This window comes from Barbatula barbatula, assembly GCF_947034865.1.
Source record: "Barbatula barbatula genome assembly, chromosome: 23".
Taxonomy (NCBI): Eukaryota; Metazoa; Chordata; class Actinopteri; order Cypriniformes; family Nemacheilidae; genus Barbatula; species Barbatula barbatula.
Window position 1 is genome coordinate 15,721,762 of NC_136786.1, and position 19,222 is coordinate 15,740,983.

Below are 19,222 nucleotides of genomic sequence, written 5' to 3' on the forward strand. Positions count from 1 at the left end.
ACAAAGTATAGAAATGACTAATTGAATCACACTAGCTGTCAAAAAGAGCTTCCTGCTGTTACCGTGCTCCACGTCTTCACTGAGAAAAACACAAAGACTGGAAACTCCGGGGTCACATGAGGAAAGCAACAATAGTCATTGTTAAAACATACAATTTACTGGATCACTAGATATGGACTTTTTATAAAAGAAATCCCAACTCAAATTAATTCTTTCCTTTTCTTGAGAAATTTCTAGGCTCGAAAACAAAAGTAAAATTTCCTGATATGTCCAGGTTTTCCATGAAAACATGTGAAAACCCTAAGCTAACATAGTCCAAGAAAAAACATTGCCCCTTGTCTTGTTAACATGCTTAACCATATAAGATATAGAATCTCTCAAAATAAACTTTAATGTTTATTAAAACATACTTTAAAATATAATAAATAACAATAAATAATTACAAGCAAACACATTTAAATGCAGACGTATTTGCTATAGAAAATAACATCCTTATCATTTTTGGAATTTCTATTGATATTAGCAGCTCACTGATGTCAGTCTGATGGCACTAAAGGCTGTGTAGATAAAAATAAAAACACTGTACATTCGGAGCCCATACGGTCAAAAGAATCAGCTTCCATGTAGCATACAGTAATTATGTTGATAGTGATCCTGAAAGCATTTACATATCCCATAATGTTGTGTGAGATTGCTGGTCTTGATGGCCATCACATCTTCAGCCTTTGTTGATAATCCAATAGGACCGATGCTTTAAAATCACTGAGAATATTATTTGCCTTTCCAATCCTGAAGGAGGAGATTATTTAGTCTAATGACTGTGTTGGCAAAGTCCACAAGCTCCACAAAGTCTGAGGTGATGATATTGACTCCATTAACGCCGGGCTTCTGTGCCTCCACCCACGTCATTATTGTTGGAAGGTTCCTGTGACAGAGGCAGAGCATTATACACAATCAAAAACAACATCCACGGTGCAGTGGTTAGCACACGCGACCTTCACACATTGCTCATGTGGAGGTGCTGAAACTTCGAGTCTGACCAGCAACCAGTGCCACTTTCTCCTATGCGTTACTGTCTAACGGAAAGCAATCTCACAAGGCCATTGGTTTGATTCACAGAAAATGCTAAATGTATAGCATGCATGCACTGCAAATAAGAAAATCTGACAAATGCACAAAATGTTCAGTCATGCGCTTGACAAAATGATCACTTAACACATCTGCAACAAACTGTTTAACTATTACCATGTGTTGGTTTAAGCAGAATCAGCCGTGACTAGAAATAACTTCCACACAGTCATCCATAACAGCGCCATGCCTGGACAAAACCAGGAAATGAGACGCTCAGACTGCGTTTAGCCTGGAATAATAAACAATCCCATTTCCACACTCGGGCGGATTTAAACGGCTTCCTCTGATACTGCATTCTTAGTAGGATGTCCGCTTAGACACACCACAAATTAGTTTAATTTCTGCAGTATATATTATGTAGATTTCCTGTCTGCATAAAGTACATATTTGATTCCTTTCTATGCTTATGTTAGATAAAGTTTTAGGTCATACGTCAGCATGGGGCAATTCTCGCTATTAAACATTAACTTCTTTGCCCCCAATAAATTTGTTGCTTATTAATTATTAGTAAAGTAGTTGTTAGGTTTCGGTATTGGGTAGGATAAGGGATGGAGAATATGCTTTATATGTACAAATAAACAGCCAAGAATAGGCATGCTAAACACATTCTCAAACTTTCACAAAGCGTGTGTGTCTGCATAATAAAATAAACCACATCACTATTTGTGAATTAACGGGGCTCAAGGGTGAATTAGTATAAAGGATCTTCTCTCATTCATTCGATTTATTGAAGTTGTTTGATTACATTTTGAATAGTTTTATATCCTATCATGACATTTCACGAGCAACTACTGTGATAGATTACACTATGTGTGTCCTAAACATCCCATTTATATTTGGGAGGGGGGTCTCTCAAATATGGAAAGGCCAATGAGACCAAGAACCTCTATCTGAAACAAATCTGCCACCTAGTGGTTCATTATTTATTCACTTACTTTTCGAAACTTCACCCAGATGTCCAGATAGAGTATAGCACACACAGGTCTTAAAGTCTTCTAAACAACAGCTCGTATAGCAAATAATCAAACACCCACCTCTCCACGAGGTAGTTCCGTAGCCCCCGCACTAGGCCTCTGGCTATAGTCTTGACACGTGGTGTTAGAATGGCCTGAGACACATGAAAGCTTCCATACTGGGCTCTTTCACCCAGCGTGGTCTCCAGGAACTGGATTAGCTTGCTGGTGTCTGTGGTATTGGCCCAGGGAGCAGGCATTTTACTACCAGGCCACATCAGAGGGCATCCCTCAGCAGATGGATGGTGGTAGAACACCAGGACCTGTGAAAGCAAACACAAACTTGAAAGACTAAGGCCTAATTCACACGTACACTGGTATTTTTATAAACAGGGTTTTTCCTTCTTCGTTTAACCCCCCCCCTGCCAAAACACACCATAAAGCGCTATCAAAAACATACCAAACCAACAGGTGGCCATATAAGCCTAACTATAAAACCGAGTTGGCCGATCAGAAGCCTGGAATCTGACGTCAGACAAAGGAGATAGCGGCACACATTCTTATGTCATATGCCAGATCTCCGGTTTCACAGTCTAAGCGACAACACTGAAATCGAAGTTAGTAAAAATTAAAACAAATGTGGTACAGGAACTGCGTTTGACACACTGCGTGTGAACGAAGGGCCAAACCGCATATAAAAAGCTGCAGTATAGAAAACACGCATGTTCGTGTGGACAGGATGTGAGCTTTTTGCTATTCGTAGGGCTTTAAGAGTTACATTAGATCAAATCTTTGGTTAACAGAAAAACAATGTTCACAGTTCACAACAGATTAAAAGGTTTAACGTTTCCATACGATCAAAATTGAAGTATTTTGACTTTTAGAATGTATATGTGGACCGTAAGGAATCCTGAATTTTCAGAATGTTTTGAATCACACTGGTTTAAAATTCAAAATTACAAGATAAAAGCATAAAAAACTTCTTTCACTTTCACCAAAATTGATCAACAATTTTGATGACATCATTCTGCACTTCAGCTTCTCATCAAATTGTGCTGAGCAATCAAAAGCACTACAGAATCTACAGAATCTAGTGTGTGTCTCACTTATGGCTATTTTAAAGGGCAGGAGCCCCTCAATATGTCTCCAAATGTCCTGTTTCAGAGGATATTACATCAATAAATCAAACAAAGTTACAGAATTCAAGGTACTTAAGTGGGTCTTTAATTTCTAAATTTTGGACTTCTGGATGCTCAATATATTGAACTTTAAACTCTGGAAATGACCTGTACATGTTTCCAGCCTTTCCAAGTCGAAATATGGCACCTTAATATCCTTTTTACGGGTATGCTTAGTAGCAGTGGTGGACGAAGTACAAAAACCATGTACTTGAGTAAAAGTAGAGATACCCAAGGTAAATATTTAGATAAAAACGCATTTTAAATTGGCTGATTTGTGTTTTCCTGAGTCCTGATTCCATCAGCATCACAGCAAACTCATTTTTTGTCCTTCTTATTGGCGAGATCTTTATACTTTTTCTGTATTAGTAGTAGGAAAATAATGTTTTAAAGAGATGTTTTTCAACACGCTATACTGGTTTCAGTATGACTGTTTATAGCTGCGATCAAGTCCGGAATTCATTTTCAAAGAACAGTTTACACAATAAACATCACAGTTCCTTATATCTAAAGGGCACTAACTTTCATAATAGCTTTTCACAGAAAATAGAATAAATCGGGACATCTCACTTTATGGGAGTGATATTTCAACAAAATAAATAATTTAGAATGAAATTATATGTCATAAATGCATGTATCGATATACGGGAATATGTTTATGTAGCCCTTCAATGGACTGGCCATCCAAGGGGAGTACCCTGCCAGTTGCCCATGATGCTCATTCTCAATTCTGACTAAAATCTACACATAATGACACCCTGAGCTCACCTGGTACCTGTTCTCCCACAGGTAATTCAGAGTGATTTCCTCCACCACGTCAATCTTGCAGAGCTTGTGGCCAAACACCTCCCTCAGCATGCTGATCAAGTAGCGATGATGCTCCTCGCTCATGGCATAATGGTGATTAAAGTCCAGAAAAACAACCTCTTTCCTGTGTGCTGTCAGAAAATTGTTAATGTCACAAAGCCCGTCGCGTACTTTGTGTCCAAACAGACCGTGAATAAAGTATATCTCATGGCCTGGTTCTCCTGGTTTGGAAGATACACGTAGGTCAAAATAGCGAATCCCACCCTCAAGCTGTTCCCTGAAGGTAAGGTTCTGGGTCATGGACCATTTTTTCATCACCTTCTTGGCCAGAAAACGGAACACTGCAGCCAGGTGTTTAACATATGCCTTTTGGTCTGGGCCGACTGGAGCTTGCTCATCCACCCAGAAGCTAAAAGAATCGTGAGACCCTAAAACACAGAAAGAAGCAGGAAGTTCCTTTGGTATGTACAACTAGGAAATAATGGCATTAAATATGCTTTTTAGATGGGCACAAACACATTAAATACCCTGTTTGGTTTACAATATATATCAATAGTTCAAAAGGTCCTTTGTGGTGTTAAGATATGTCAGTGCAAGTTGTTTTACATTTGGGCAGCTCTTACATTTATTTTAGTCTAGGACTAGTCTAATCTCTGACTGGGAATCCACCCCATGTGTGTCACTTAAGGCACAAAACCTAACCTTAGCTTCATTGTTTTAGTTATCATGTAAACAAAAAAAACCGACTGCAGTTTAATTGATATTAATTGCAACAGAGGTGTTTTTTTCTCATTTTGGAACCAAACTCTTCATACATAAAAACAGTATTACTTATCAATTCATTTGTCCCCTAACCAATACAAACTATCATCGTACTCGGTCAAATCACTCTCACCAGGGACAGCCAGGTGCTTAAGCGGCATTGATGTAAGCGCAGGACACAGGGAGCCCATCCAATCGCCGTTAGAGGTGTTGCCTGTAGGTCGCGTCTTCATGTCGCGATGCGAAGATATTTGTGTCACAGTTAAAATGCACGATGCCAATTCAACACCGATCCAGGCCAGGCCGATCCAGCGTCGCTTTTTACTCTTCGCGAAACCATAACAGCGACTTAAATCAAGATAACGATGCTTTAATCGATATTAGACCGACTGGTATTACTGGATCTGGGGGCAGACGGAGCGCGAACACTTCTACAAAGTTAATCTTCTTAAACCGAATTAACAATCCTTACATCCTCCTCCATGCATCCCAATGGAGTTTTAACTGTATTGGCCTGGGCGATTACCCCCGCCCTCTCTAGACAGGTGACGGTACACTTCAGTACTGCCAGTGCCAGCACGGAGATGTGCACCTTAACCTATGCTATGACTAATGATGAGCACACCGAGAATGTGACATTTACAGCGGTGAATAGATGAAATGGGACAAATAGAAATATTTATGCAAAATAAAACTAATAATGACTTTTAAATGCAAAATCATTTTAAATCTACAAAAAGCGATTAAACAATTGCAGTGTGCATTGTCGCAAACCTAAAGATGACGTTCACATTTCCTTTGACCATCACTAGCAGACAGACCAACGCTCGCGCACACAAACTGACTTCCTGTGTGAAATTAGTTGGGCACGCGTGCAAGCCTCGCGTCGTTATTCAGAGATGGAAAATATACCAAAAGTGTTTGAAGGTGTATCATAATTTCTGAGTGTGGGCATCAAGGAAAACTCCACCACGTACCAGCAGACCGGTCGAGTGTTACTTGTGGACTTGCGGAAGGCTTAATCGATTCACCAGCAGTGACAACGAGTTCCTCAATCGTGCGATGTGAAACATGGACCATCCGTCGTATCATGGACCCATAACCAAGCAGAGATGCGAGGAGTTACTGAGCAAGAAAGGAAAGGATGGGACATACCTCATCCGTGATAGTGAGACCATCCAGGGAGCTTCCTGCCTATGTGTGTAGTGAGTATGTTTTTTACACTTACAGGTGCTTAAGGATGTATGCGTCAAGAAAATATTTCGAAAGATTCATATTTTAAACATGTTACGAAAAAGGTGTGCATTTTTTATTTATTTGGCTGCGACACAAATTTTTCTCCAATTAATTTAGTGTAGCAAGAGTGACTTTTTATTACATTTGTATTAACATAGTTTAAGTACAAATACTACTGACGTGGGAAAATAGAGTAAATATAGGCAGTTTGTGTTTATTATGACAAAAAGAACTATGGTTACTTTAGCTTTAATTATATTTACAATGCATGTTGTCACAAAATGTGTATTTTCCATTTGCCGTAACTCAAGCTGGAGCAATAGCATCTGATTCAAAACAATGTCTTGAATTAAACAAATGAATGAACTGAGATCGTCTTAAACTCTGTTTCTATCACACCACCACCAGCTCTGATAGAATCTACGAAGCTTGCAAGATATTTATTTGCTGTAGACGTTTTATGTTGCAGTACGTTTTTTAACAATACGCAGAAAGGTTTTTACACATAAAGAAACATACCTGACTGTGCGTACTTTAATTTATTACTGAATTCTATAGCTTGTGGTGATATTGTATTCTATTGCAACCCTAAGTTATGATTTGTTTATGATAGAAAGAGCACCTAAAGTAGTAGGCCATAGTTTGATCATAAAGAGCTGAATCATGCAGCCGTTGCCTTCAAGAATCAAGATCTTATGAGATAGTGGTGGTAGCATAGGTTTTAATGAAGATATTATCATGCGGCCTGTAGCAAAACACATATAGCGGCAAATATGTGACCATAAACAGAATGTGCACAACGTCAGAGAGTAATGATGTACGCATAGACACCAACATACACGTGTCAGTCTCTCAGTTATCTACATAGACTTTGACCACACTTAATAAAAATCATTATCATTTCAATCAAGTGCTATATGCACATTTGTATTTGGATCAATTTGATGTAATGTCCATGCCTGATTGAGGGGCAGTACGGTTAATTCTGCAAAGAACGCATAAACATAACACATAACATTTTTGTTCCCTTTTTAAAAGCGGTTAAAACGCACAGTTTAAAATGTTGACCGATGTCATTTGACTCTTTGTAAAAAGGACAGCACCATCATTATGGCATTTCCGTTCTATTTTAACAACACTTTAAAATGTTATTTATTGCCAGCATGAGCTAAAAGTCAACAGACATATTCCGTTAATCTTTTTTATCCCGATCAAACAGTTTTGAGTAAGCAATTCATAATAACTTTAATTCTCTTTTTTTCTGTTTGTAATCTCAAGGTTTAATTCTGAAAACCAATATTTTGTTACATTTTTAAACTGATGGGACTGTATGTCCTAACATTTAATAATTTTTTTCTTTACAGCAAACAAAAAGTGATTTATACTTACAGGATCCTACAAACCCACACTGGATACTTTACTTTACAGGTGGGTCATACTCAACAATACACATTCAGTTACACCATTTTAAAACCAGGTTTTAAACAGGGGCCTAAATTTACCGGAACTGCAACACATGTTCATATTTAGTTATATTCCTATGATTTGGTTTTTAATGATAGGTTACTTTTTGACCCTGGTTCTAACACATTTACTGCATCTAATACGTGTTCTTCTGATTCACTGCATCTAATCGATTGAATAATCGATAAATATGCAAACAGAAGTCATTAAAATGCCCTCCTACCTTTTGTTTTAACAGACAAGTTCAGGAGTAGAAGAAAAGTTTTTCAAATCATTGAGAGAACTTATTCGGCATTATAAACAGAGAAATCAAGGGTTAGCAACACACTTGTGCCGTTCATTGAAAATAAAAAGTTTCCAAGAACAGCCTCAGCAATGTGCAGAACCCATTGTGCCCGATGAGGAAAATGACTATGAAAGTGAGTATGAATTCTAATGATTGAAGTGGAGTATGGACTTAATGTAACGTTAACATGAGCTGTCACAAATAAGATGGAAGCAGCCAATTAGAAATAACCACATCATTTGATTTTAATGCTTGTGAATGATGTTGGACCAAAACTTTCCTCACATGAACTATTTTTTTTCTTCTAGATGTGGAGTGCTCCGGGGATTATGTTGTTGTTCTTCCAAATTGATTTATTTGTAATAGCTTTATTTCCACAAAGTAATGTAACAAAGTACTAACTTTAATGGTAGATATACAAATGTGCTGTTCAGACAAGTAACTTGTCAAAGGTATTTTTACTTGTAAAATACCAGTCACACATAATACCGAATAACATGGCCAAACTTTGTATCCGAATGCACATGGTCCATATTTGTTTGTTGCTCTTTTCATTTTTGTGGCATAGGCTTTCATGCAGTTGCACTCGAACTAATGATGTTGTATTATATGAATTTAAAGTGAACTACATAACTGATTCTTTGACTTAAATATCACAGTGTTAACGGGTCATCTGCATCAGAATGGAATTCTGTTTGGGCACTGCTGTTTTATACAGTACATATAGGCGCAGTTTGTGACCCACGAATGCCCTGAATGTTCCTTGACCTACAGTATGACATTTTAACAACAGTCATGGAAGGACAATGTAACAACAGGACATGGTCATGTTCATGCTTAATCACATTAATGAGAATTAGGCAGTCATTTACCACGGCTGAGAAAAGGACTAATGTAACATTTTAACTGGGAAATGGGATTAACCAGTAAGAATAAAAAAAACATTTTTGAGAGAACATGAACATTTGTACATTTTGTAAATTTGACTAACAATTCTTGTGTGTGCATGTTATCTGTATTTTGTCAGTATATTAAAGTGCTATGAAATTTGTTTTCATGAATTTGCTTTCTTGATAATGCAAGATATTTTGTTAGTGTTTTAGTAAAAATACAAATAGATGTGGTGTTGGTATATAGATTTTTTTTGGTTTTGGTATTTTCATGTGGGTAGAGCTTGGTACATGACGTCATGGATAAAATTGATCTAATCTTAAAACCAGACATTTTCCGACTTTTATAACATTAGCATAATGTGACACATCGTTGTATGCATTGAAAACAATTCTGTCTCAGTTAGAGAAACTTACGTCATGTATTATTTATGTATTTTCTTATCACGGACACTTTGTTCCTACACAAATATTACGTCCGTGTGTTTTTACTAGTGACCCGTCATCAAAATTACTCTTGTTATTAATTTTAAATAAAAGGCATTAAACCACTGAAATCAAATGTAAATGTATTTTTAAAAAGGGTACACTAAAAATGTATACGCTTTCCGAGTGTGACGTAGGCACGTTGAATTGTGGTTCCAAGTCATTTTTGGAGGGGGGTGTAGTTTCGCCAATAACTATAAATTAATACTGTAAACTAAAGCAATAAGCCAAACACCAACTTAATATGTAATATATTAGGTAACTATAAACATAATTGTGTTATATAATACAAATGTAAATATTTACACTTTTGTAAACATTAACTACGTTCCCTCCACCCCCGTTGAATAGTGAACTCTTCCACCAATTCGAAGTGTAAGCGGGAGGAAGTTGCTGTTGTACCGGGACGTTGCGAAGCTAAACTTGATTTATATACAACTTAAATACTATTACATGCGTTAAAAAATAATGAACGTATTAGTCAACGAAATATTTGAAGAAAAATGAACGCCAGAGCATACTGTTTATTCGTTGTTTATAAGAACGTTAGTAGCGTTGTCACTGTCAAACTAGCATAGCTTGTGTTTACAAAGCCTTTCATTAAATTACTTTAGAAAACGACCATATTTATTTATTCTTATTAACACCTGTCATAAGTCGTTCTTGGATGTGAAGATGGATGTATCGACCTGTCTGAAGTCTCTTCTGTTGGCCATCCGTCAGTACAGAAACAACAGAGGCGGTTTAAACGCCGCACAGCTGCAGAAACGCATTGAAGTGAGTGAAAGTGAACCTTTTCTTTGTTTCTTAAAACAGCAATAAGATACTAGAAAATACCCCAAAAAGTCAAGAACATTTCTAGTTAATGCATAAAACAATTTGTCTGAATGTTTGTAAACCTTATATAAAACAACAGGTTAGAAGTAGCGACACTATTGCATGAGGTTGGAGAATAAAATGTAATATATTTCTATTGTATTCGTGTTTTTTATTTCCACAGGATGTGTCTGGACTGAAGTGTGGTGGACTGCTGTTCTCAGGTCAGGTGCTGCCCAGTGAGTGTCTCAGTGGACTCATGGAAGTAGCTGGAGATCCAAACTCCAGTCACACATTGACGGGGACCATCATATCTCTGCTGGCCCCGTTTGGTATTCAAACCTTAAGTTATTAAGCCGGTGCAAAAACGAGAAGCAATCACAATTAACTAATTTTACTAATGTACATTAATTTGTGGTTTACTAGCTTCCGATGGTGAGGCAAAAGAGGCTCTTCACAGCAGTTATAACTTTACCAGCACTCTGGCAGGCATCATTTACTGCAACAGAAGCACCCCAGAAGAGCCTCTTGTGCTGCAGGTAAGAACCTGGGACTCCGTTGTCATCACGCAAGCTGGATTCGATCTCACGTTGCTGACAGAAACACTACAGCATGTGGGTAGTTGACAAATAAACCGCACGTGTGTTCTATGGTGTGACATGCAAAAATTTACCAAAAAAATTAATAATGAAGAAAAATATCTCTTAAGCTATTTTATATAATATAAAAATGATAATAATAATTGTTTTGCTAAGGTTTATTTGTCAACTGCCCATGTACAGTATGGGGGGGGGGGGGGGTTCCCGGACAGGGCCTAGTCCTAGACTAACTTAAATGTTAAAGGTGTTTTGATCAAAAACAAATTGCACTGACACATTTATGCATTTGGCAGACGCTCTTATCCAAAGCGACTTGCATTGTATTGCATTATAAATTTGTTTCTGACTATGTACAATCCCCTGGAGATCGAACCCATGACCTTGACATTGCTAGCACCCCTTCACATATATTAGTGCGATTGTTTTGTCTTAAGATGGACATCAGTAATGGAATTTTTGGTAAACTATGTTTTGATAACAACTTAAATATCCTAATTTAACTAAGGCCTAGTCCAGACTTGAAATGATCCCTGTGTAGGAAACTGCCTCCTTCTGCTTGAAGGTATTGCGTTTTTGGTTAGGTTCGGTCTAGTTTGTATATGTTGATAATTTTTGAGTTATTGTTTTTAATGTGTCAAAACAAGTTTTTAAATTAACATTTAAAGAGTACTTTTAATAAGGATTGATTGAATTGATTGCAATTTATTTATTTCAAGCATGGTGTTAAAAAACCCAATACAAATATTGGCCATTTATTTCTAGTGTGTAAATTGATTTAGTTAAATTGATGTATTTGTTCCCAGTAACTAATATATTGTTATATCACTTATTTCATTTGTGTAGTGGCATATATCTAAACGGTCTTTCCTGATGATGTGACTAACATCTGTCTTCTCAGTGCCTCAATGTGCTGCAGCGACTTACCTACAGCGCGAGGACTCTGCACTGTGCCTCTCATATCCATGAACTCATCAGCTTCTTAATGGAACATGTGTAAGACTCACAACATTCAGTTTCCTTTTCTCTGCCAATGTTTAACTATGGGGTTCTTATGTTGATGAAATACAGATGTAATGTGTTTATGGATTTGCAAATGTCTTTTTGGTAAAAGGAAAGGTGGTTGCACATGCTGTATTATGCTATATACAGTATATTGATTCGAGTTATGTAATGCACAAATCACAGGTGGATATTATCAAAATATTTGAGCGGTCAGGTTTTCATAAAATGTAACACATTTTAAAACCTCATTGAAAGGAAATATAACGAAGTGAGAAGCAGAGGGGTGGGGTAAAAGAAAACCTCAACAGTAAACTAAAACACAGTTAACACGCTCAGGGGATTGGGCTGGCTTTCAAATATGGCTGCTAGAAACCATTATGGTTAAAGTGCACCTTTATTATGTTGGCCCCTTTTTCTAGCTGTAGATACAAAGACAAGAAAAGAACAGTACCTATTAAATTATTCTTGCTTTAGCATTTTGTGTATTTTATTTGTATTCTGTTTTATGAATTTGTACAAATAAAACGTTTTTTTTCTTTTCTTTAGCCAGTCAAATAATGATGACATTGTAAAGGCTTGCTTGGGCTTGATGGCCAACCTCTGTCGACACGACATATCTGTGCAGTCACACATCAAATCTCAGGTACTGAAGAAGAGATTTATTCAATATGTGTTTATGTTTGCAGTTTAAATAATTAACTGTCCACCCGTCTTATTTCGCAGAATAATGTGAAGGCTTTCTACAGAGCTTTGATTAATTTCCTCGGTCATAACTGTCTGACCGTGGTGGTGTTTGCGCTGTCTATATTATCCAGTCTCACTCTTAATGAAGAGGTTGGACAGAAGGTATGTAATGAGTGGTGTGCATGTTTAAATTCTTTCACACAAAGTGCTTATCTAGGTTGGCTTTGTCATTTGTTTTCTTAGTTGTGGCTGGAAACTTGGCCTGTACATGTGTTCCACTGGTGGTATTGAGGTTGCATTACTGTGTGGTCTTTCGTCTGCAGCTGTTTAATGCAAAGAACATCCACCAGACATTTCAGCTCATCTTCAATATAACTGTCAATGGGAATGGAACGCTAACCAGAAATTATGCAGTGGATTTATTAGTGGATCTTCTGAAAAACCCCAAAATCGCAGATTACCTAACCAAGTATGGCCGTATGGGAATTTTAGGGTGCTGTGTAAATACAGATTGTTTCTTACTGCACTCTTTAAAGTGCTCTTTTTCACCCTAGGTATAAACATCTCTCTGTTTGCTTGTCTGAGGTACTTGGGCTGCTACATGGCAAAGACCCTGATACCGCATCAAAGGTGAGACACTTTCAGAAGGTACAAAACCATTTAATCAAGCCTTTCTATAACATGTTTGGGTCATGGGTCAGATCACAGGAAATGGAAATTATGCTTATTTTTGGTCTCATAAATTCTCTATGCAGGTTATGGAATTACTGGTGTCTTTGTGCTCGGTCCCAATACTACGCAAGCTCGTCTGCGAGGCTGTGCTCCGACCTCCAGCCCCCAGACTCCAGCCCGGTGCCAGCAAAGGTGTCCAGACCAGAGGGTCCGAGCCAAGCCTAGCGCTCGTTCATTGGGCTACATCACCACTTGATGGACCGGAGCAGTGTTACACGCAGGCTTTGTCTCTGCTGGCTGAGCTTTTTGAAGTATGCTGTCTCAATGTTTTGTTGCCTGTCCCACAATTAAGTTCGGTTAATGTCTTTTTGACCTTGTAGTTCATAAAAATTGGTCCTCTGTACCTCCAGGAGGTGATCGATTCCTCTCTGTCAAGCTCGGCTCAGTCGTTCACAGAGATGCTCCTCCAGGAGGTGCTGGTTTTGATGCAGTCTCCAGACTCGACGGAAGGAACTGAACAGCTGTTAAAAAAGCACTGTCTGCGTGCAGGACGTGTCGTCGATCTCTTGCTAGATATCCTTAACTGCTAATGCAAATAATCTGAAAATATCTTCAAGAAAAAATATAGTGGTCAATTAAATAAACATTTACTTGTGTGAAACTGTCTGATTCTGCCTATTGTAATGGCGTAGATATCCTTGACTGTTTTACTGTTATGTAAAGGTGATTCATTGAGGCTGCTGTTGTCCCAGCGTCTGAGTCCCGAGGTGTGTATTTCACAGGTGGAACTTTTGCTTTCCTGCACTCAGGATTTTACCGGATCCACATCCAACTACCATCTCAGGTAAAATCAAATGGGTTACGTGAGCTGTGTGAGTAACCCAGCCCCCGAAATCTTGTCTGCTTGACATGGTTTTGTTGTATATTTGTGTTGTTGCAGTCAGGTGTTTTCTGAAGTGGTGTTGAAGACTCTAGAACTGATGAGCCACCTCAGACAACAGATGCCAGACATGGAGACTTCCTTCTACAGGATCCTACAGGTACATGATCCATGCTGCACTTACTACCATTATTACACAGGGTTTGTAACCATATTAAGAGGTGTCAGATGTGTTGTCCTGTTCATATAGTGGACTAACCGCACAGCATGAATACCAAGAGGCGAGCCTCTTGTCACGGAAGCACAGAACAACGTCTATAACCACAGAGGCAGTGACTCTTTAGATGAAAGACGAAATAAATAAACGAAAGATGTAGACTAAAATTAAAGATGCGACATGACACCATAAAGATCATAGATTGTGTAGTATAAAATGAATCCAAAACTGCACATAGATGACACTGCGAAGTGCCAGAAACCCTCTCGAGGCAAGTTTATGTGCATTACAGAGTAATTTAATCCCACAGCAGTGCTCTATCACAAACTGTGGGTGCAAGTCATAAAAATGGGTGCCATTTCAGAACATAGCTGTATTTAGCAATGTAAAGCAGAACTTGGGGACGTGGTATTCGCAGCGCTTCCTTTTGTGACCTCTTCCTTCCTTTTGTCCTCTCATTGGTGCAGGACCAGCGCATGGTGACGCCTCTGTCCTTGGGAATGACCTCTAACTGCAGAGATCATGTGCAGGTTGCACTGCACATACTCTTTGAAGCAGCCCCACTACCTGATTTCCCATCCGTAATGTGAGTCAAGAGAAAACATCACCATTGTGTTTTAACCATAGGTGTAATTCAAACTGTTGCTCAAAGCTTTTTGTTCATTTTATTAGTGGTCATTGTGATGACGAATAGCCTTGGCCCTAGCTTATAACAGGGTTTTGTTTGAATTATTATTTTAAATACATCTGAAGTCTTATTGGTTTGTAGACAAGTTCATACTTCACAGATTCCCTTATTTCTGAGCTCTAATTAATTGATCCTCTGCTGCTCTTATCTTAAGTTTGGGAGACAGCATCGCTGCTAATAATGCGTACCGGCAGAGGGAGGCTGAATTTTCAGTCCGGATCCCTGCGATCGAAGACGTGACTTTAACTGGAAAGAATTTTCTTGCAGCCCCTGCCGAATCTGGCTCTGCTTACAGTATCGACAGCCTCATTGAGAAACTTCAGAATGGAGCGGAGGTGACGGCATTTATCTACTTGCACATTCATTTAGTTTATGCCTCCAGTGTGACACTCAAACGCAACTGTGCAACAGCTTTTATTTTTGTTGCAGAGAGTTTATTTGTGTTGTGTTACTACACAAATTAACACTGCGCTGAACATTTAAGTTTGTTTAGCTGCTTTTCTGTCCACCAATGAAAGAAAGTCGAGAGATAAAGTTATTTGTAACAGATTAGAGCAGTGAGGCTGTCAAGGTGCAGTTTGAAGCTGGAAACATCGCAGCAGGAGACTGATCCACATTTACATTATCACACTGCATAAATAAATGATTAAGTGTGTGATCAGGAACTACAACCCCAAAACAGAAAAAGTTGGGACAAAGTCTTAAATTAAAATTAAAACTGAAAACAGTGATCTGAAAACCCTTTTTGGTGTGTATTGCACTTAGAAACTTTAGACTAACCTTTGTCTGATGTTTTACAAGATTATTTTTATTGTCTCTTCAAAATAAACACATATATGCATTTTGAGTCTTGCAACATATTCCAAAAAAAGTTGGGACAGTAAAACATCTACCACTTTGTAACATTGCCATTTCCTTTCACAACACTCAAAAGACGTCTAGGGACAGAAGACACCAAGTGATTTAATGTTTCAGGTGGAATTTTGTCCCATTCTTCCTGTAAACATGTCTTGAGGTGTGCAACAGTATGAGGTCTTCGTTGTCGCATTTTACGCTTCAAAATGCGCCACACATTTTCTATTGGAGACAGATCAGGACTGCAGGCAGGCCAGTCCAGCACCCGCACCCTGTTCTTTCGCAGCCATGCCTTTGTAAGGCGTGCAGAATGTGGCTTTGCATTATCCTGTTGAAATATGCATGGCCGTCGCTGGAAGAGGCGTCGTCTTGAAGGCAGCATATGTTGCTCTAAAATCTTTATGTACTTCTCAGCATTAATGGTGCCATCACAGAAGTGCAAGTTACCCTTGCCAGTGGCACTGACGCAACCCCAGACCATGACAGACCCTGGTTTCTGTACTTGTTGCTGATAACAGTCTGGATGGTCCTTTTCAACTTTGGTCCGGATCACCCGACGTCCATTTTTTCCAAAAAAAACCTCAAAAACTGATTCATCTGACCATAATACACGTTTCCACTGTGTCATGGTCCATTCTAGATGTCTCCGAGCCCAGACACGTCGACGGCGCTTATGGACACTGTTAAGATAAGGCTTCCTTTTGGCACAGTAAAGTTTGAAGTGGCATTTGTGGATGTAGTTTCGTATTGTGCTGCTTGACAAAGGTTTGTCAAAGTAATTCTGAGCCCATGTGGTTATATCAGCTATGGAAGAATGACGATTCTTGATACAGTGCCGTTTTAGGGCACGGAGGTCACGGGAGTTCAGCTTAGGCTTGCGCCCTTGGCCTTTACGCACTGAAATTGCACCAGATTCCTTGAATCTTTTAATGATGTTGAATACCGTAGAGGACGAAATATTCAAATCTCTTCCTATCTGTCTTTGAGAAATACTTTTTTTAAACTTTTCAATAATTTTCTCACGTGTTTCTTGGCAAACTTGCTGCTAAAGGACTAGGCCTTTCCTGGGTGCTGGTTTTATACCAAATCATGACTACAATCACCTGTTGACATCAACTATTTCAAATCACATCGTTAAAAAATGTTTTACCTCATTATAGCCCAAAATCTACCCTCCGTCCCAACTTTTTTTGAAAGGTGTTGCAGGCATCACATTACAAATGTGCCTATATTTTCCATGAAATAGTCTTTTTTTTCTTTTTCAACATTTCATATGTTGTCTGTACCCGTTTGGCAACTAAATATGAATTTATGAGATTTGCAGATTATTACATTTTGTTTTTATTTACATTTTACACAATGTCCCAACTTTTTCTGTTTTGGGGTTGTAGAATATGCTGGTAGTAATAATAATGCTGTAGTGATTTCTATAGTCTTTTGTGTAAAATTTCAACAAAATGTTGAAATTGAGAGGTTTGGACTTTCTTTTCACTGAAATAAATGTTTTTTATTACAAGAGAGTAAAGTACCAAAAAAAGGTAGTTTGATACCGGCACCAAATTCCAGGTACCGTATTGGTACCGGCTGAAAAGTGAACGGTACCCAACCCTATGTGTTACTAACATTGTAGTGTTGCAGTTACAGGACAAGGTCAAGGATGTGCACATGTCAGAGATCATTGATGTTTATGAGCAGAAGCTTTCTGCGCTAGCTGTGAGTGGCCGACACATTGAACAACTTCCTGTTAAGGTGTGAAATACACGTGTTATTTTGAGAGTGTTCTTGTGTCTGTTTAGTGTAAAGAGAGCCATCTGCAGGACCTTTTGGAGGCCAAAGCGCTTGCTCTGTCGCAAGCTGATCGACTCATCGCACAATACCGCTGCCAGAGAGCTCAAGCTGAATCTGAGGTTACAAACCCACACACTCCAGACAGTAGCTGAGTTCACACACTTTTTTGCAACATTTACATTTATGTTTAACATTGTCTTCTCATATATTTGCCGACCTCATTCCCTGGTCTAGGCACGTAAGCTGGCATCTCTACTCAAAGACACTGAGAGGAAGAAGGAGGATTTACAGTCGGTGTTGAGTGAACAGCTGCTGGAAGTGGAGAGACTGAAGTCTGACAGCCAGCAGCTCCTGCAACACAACGGCCGTCTGCAGGCAGTCGCCGATCAACACCAGGAGCTGAAGGGAACATACAACCAGCTGCTAATTAGGTCAGTATATCACATTAGTATATGCATTCCAGATATGCACATTTAAGACACGAATCCTAGACACTTTTGTGTATGTGACTGATCAATCAGGTATGACAAGAGTGAAGGGATGCTGAAAGAACTGCAGGCCGCCCATATCTCTCTTACCCAGCAGGCTGAGAGTCTAAAAAAGACTAATGAGGGTCTCAAAATGCAACAGGAGAGGTCAGTGAATAAATCTGTAGCTGTGTTAAGTATTCAGTGAACTTGTAAACATCAGATTTTTCGTCTTCTCTCAGAACTCTTGCTGAGGTGGCAGAAAAGGAAAAGCAGATAAAGGATCTCAAGTCAGACGTGCTTGAGAAAGAGAGAAATTTAGCAGGTGAGAAAACAGTTTCATGTGGAGTCGAGATCTGCATAGTCATTATATTGTTAGTCAATTAATCATACATTTAAAATACAATAAAAATAGAATGTATTGTTTTTAATTGTTTTGCTGTTCTGTAACAGGTCTTCAGAATGAGCTGAGGAGCCAGAACGAGCAGATCTATGAGCTGGAGGAGAACGTCACTATCCTCAAGAAAGAGCTTAACAAGACCGAGCAAGCCAGGAAAGAGATCAGCATCAAGGTGAGATGAATGTGTTTCATCTTTGAAATTTTGAGCAGAAATGACAAAGGTCCAAGGTATTTAACAGTTAGTTTATCTGTCATCTCGTCTGCTGATCCTGTGTATTTCATGCTGACCCATCTCACAGGCTTCCTCTCTGGAGCTGCAGAAGTCGCAGGTAGAAGCCAAGCTGGGAAAGCTGGAGGAAGAGCTGAGCAAACACACACAAATGATCCAAATGATACACAGTCTTAGCAGCGGGAAGCTCAAGGGTGACGTCACTGCCAACCTTTCTCTGTGACACACACATCAATGAAAACCCATTAAATATTTTTAATTATTAGCTGCAATGAAATAACTTATTTTATCTGTGGTTACTGTACTGTGTGAACTTTGTGTCTGTTAAATATTGATGTATTAATGAATGAATGCCTTTAGAACACAAAACATTAGGATTTCTTTTAAATTTAGTGACCATTTATTATCTGAAATTAATTTTTAAGCAGATTCACTGTGGATGTCATTTTTGTATCTTGTTGTGTTCATTATTATTTCAACGTTGGGCACCAGAGGTCGCCAATGGCACTAACGTTCTCTCCTCTTTTGTTTAATAAACAATAGTTGCTTCTCCTTTATGATGATGCATTGTCTCTATAATTAAATTTAATTTGTTTTAATACTGTAATTCATACCGTAAATAAAAATATTGAGGTAATTTTTTATTTCAGGTTTTATGTTATTGATCTTAGCTAAATGTTTCCCAATAACTTTGTATAAAGTACAATTTATGTGCTATTAAAGTATAAAGTA

At 38.5% G+C, this 19,222-nt stretch overlaps 3 protein-coding genes across 4 annotated transcripts; 2 read left to right on the forward strand and 1 right to left on the reverse strand.

Moving 5' to 3' along the window:
• Positions 1-369: 369 nt before the first annotated feature.
• On the reverse strand, positions 370-5,411 carry plcxd2 (phosphatidylinositol-specific phospholipase C, X domain containing 2). Its single transcript, XM_079487693.1, has 4 exons — positions 4,965-5,411; positions 4,031-4,497; positions 2,166-2,407; positions 370-925 (listed from the first exon to the last, which is right to left on the reverse strand). Exons 1-4 carry the CDS (start codon positions 5,062-5,064, stop codon positions 772-774), a joined length of 963 nt encoding a protein of 320 aa, XP_079343819.1. The 5' UTR covers positions 5,065-5,411; the 3' UTR covers positions 370-771.
• A 286-nt stretch (positions 5,412-5,697) lies between these two features.
• On the forward strand, positions 5,698-8,869 carry LOC306911961 (SH2 domain-containing protein 1B). Its single transcript, XM_079487694.1, has 4 exons — positions 5,698-6,036; positions 7,432-7,495; positions 7,770-7,950; positions 8,126-8,869. The coding sequence occupies exons 1-4, from the start codon at positions 5,903-5,905 to the stop codon at positions 8,167-8,169; spliced, it is 423 nt and encodes a 140-aa protein (XP_079343820.1). The 5' UTR covers positions 5,698-5,902; the 3' UTR covers positions 8,170-8,869.
• Positions 8,870-9,538: 669 nt separating this feature from the next.
• Positions 9,539-19,150, forward strand: cip2a (cellular inhibitor of PP2A). Of its 2 annotated transcripts, none has more exons than XM_079447313.1 (21): positions 9,539-9,970; positions 10,194-10,341; positions 10,436-10,548; positions 11,507-11,601; positions 12,157-12,253; positions 12,334-12,456; positions 12,618-12,763; positions 12,849-12,924; positions 13,050-13,277; positions 13,377-13,539; positions 13,678-13,810; positions 13,907-14,006; positions 14,531-14,649; positions 14,906-15,086; positions 17,245-17,319; positions 17,403-17,513; positions 17,629-17,825; positions 17,916-18,029; positions 18,104-18,186; positions 18,315-18,433; positions 18,561-19,150. In XM_079447313.1, exons 1-21 carry the CDS (start codon positions 9,869-9,871, stop codon positions 18,711-18,713), a joined length of 2,676 nt encoding a protein of 891 aa, XP_079303439.1. In that variant the 5' UTR covers positions 9,539-9,868; the 3' UTR covers positions 18,714-19,150. The 2 variants fall into 2 exon arrangements, with proteins under 2 accessions (XP_079303439.1, XP_079303440.1); XM_079447314.1 differs by having other exon boundaries at positions 9,555-9,970; positions 17,251-17,319; positions 18,561-19,125.
• The last annotated feature ends 72 nt before the right edge of the window (positions 19,151-19,222 follow it).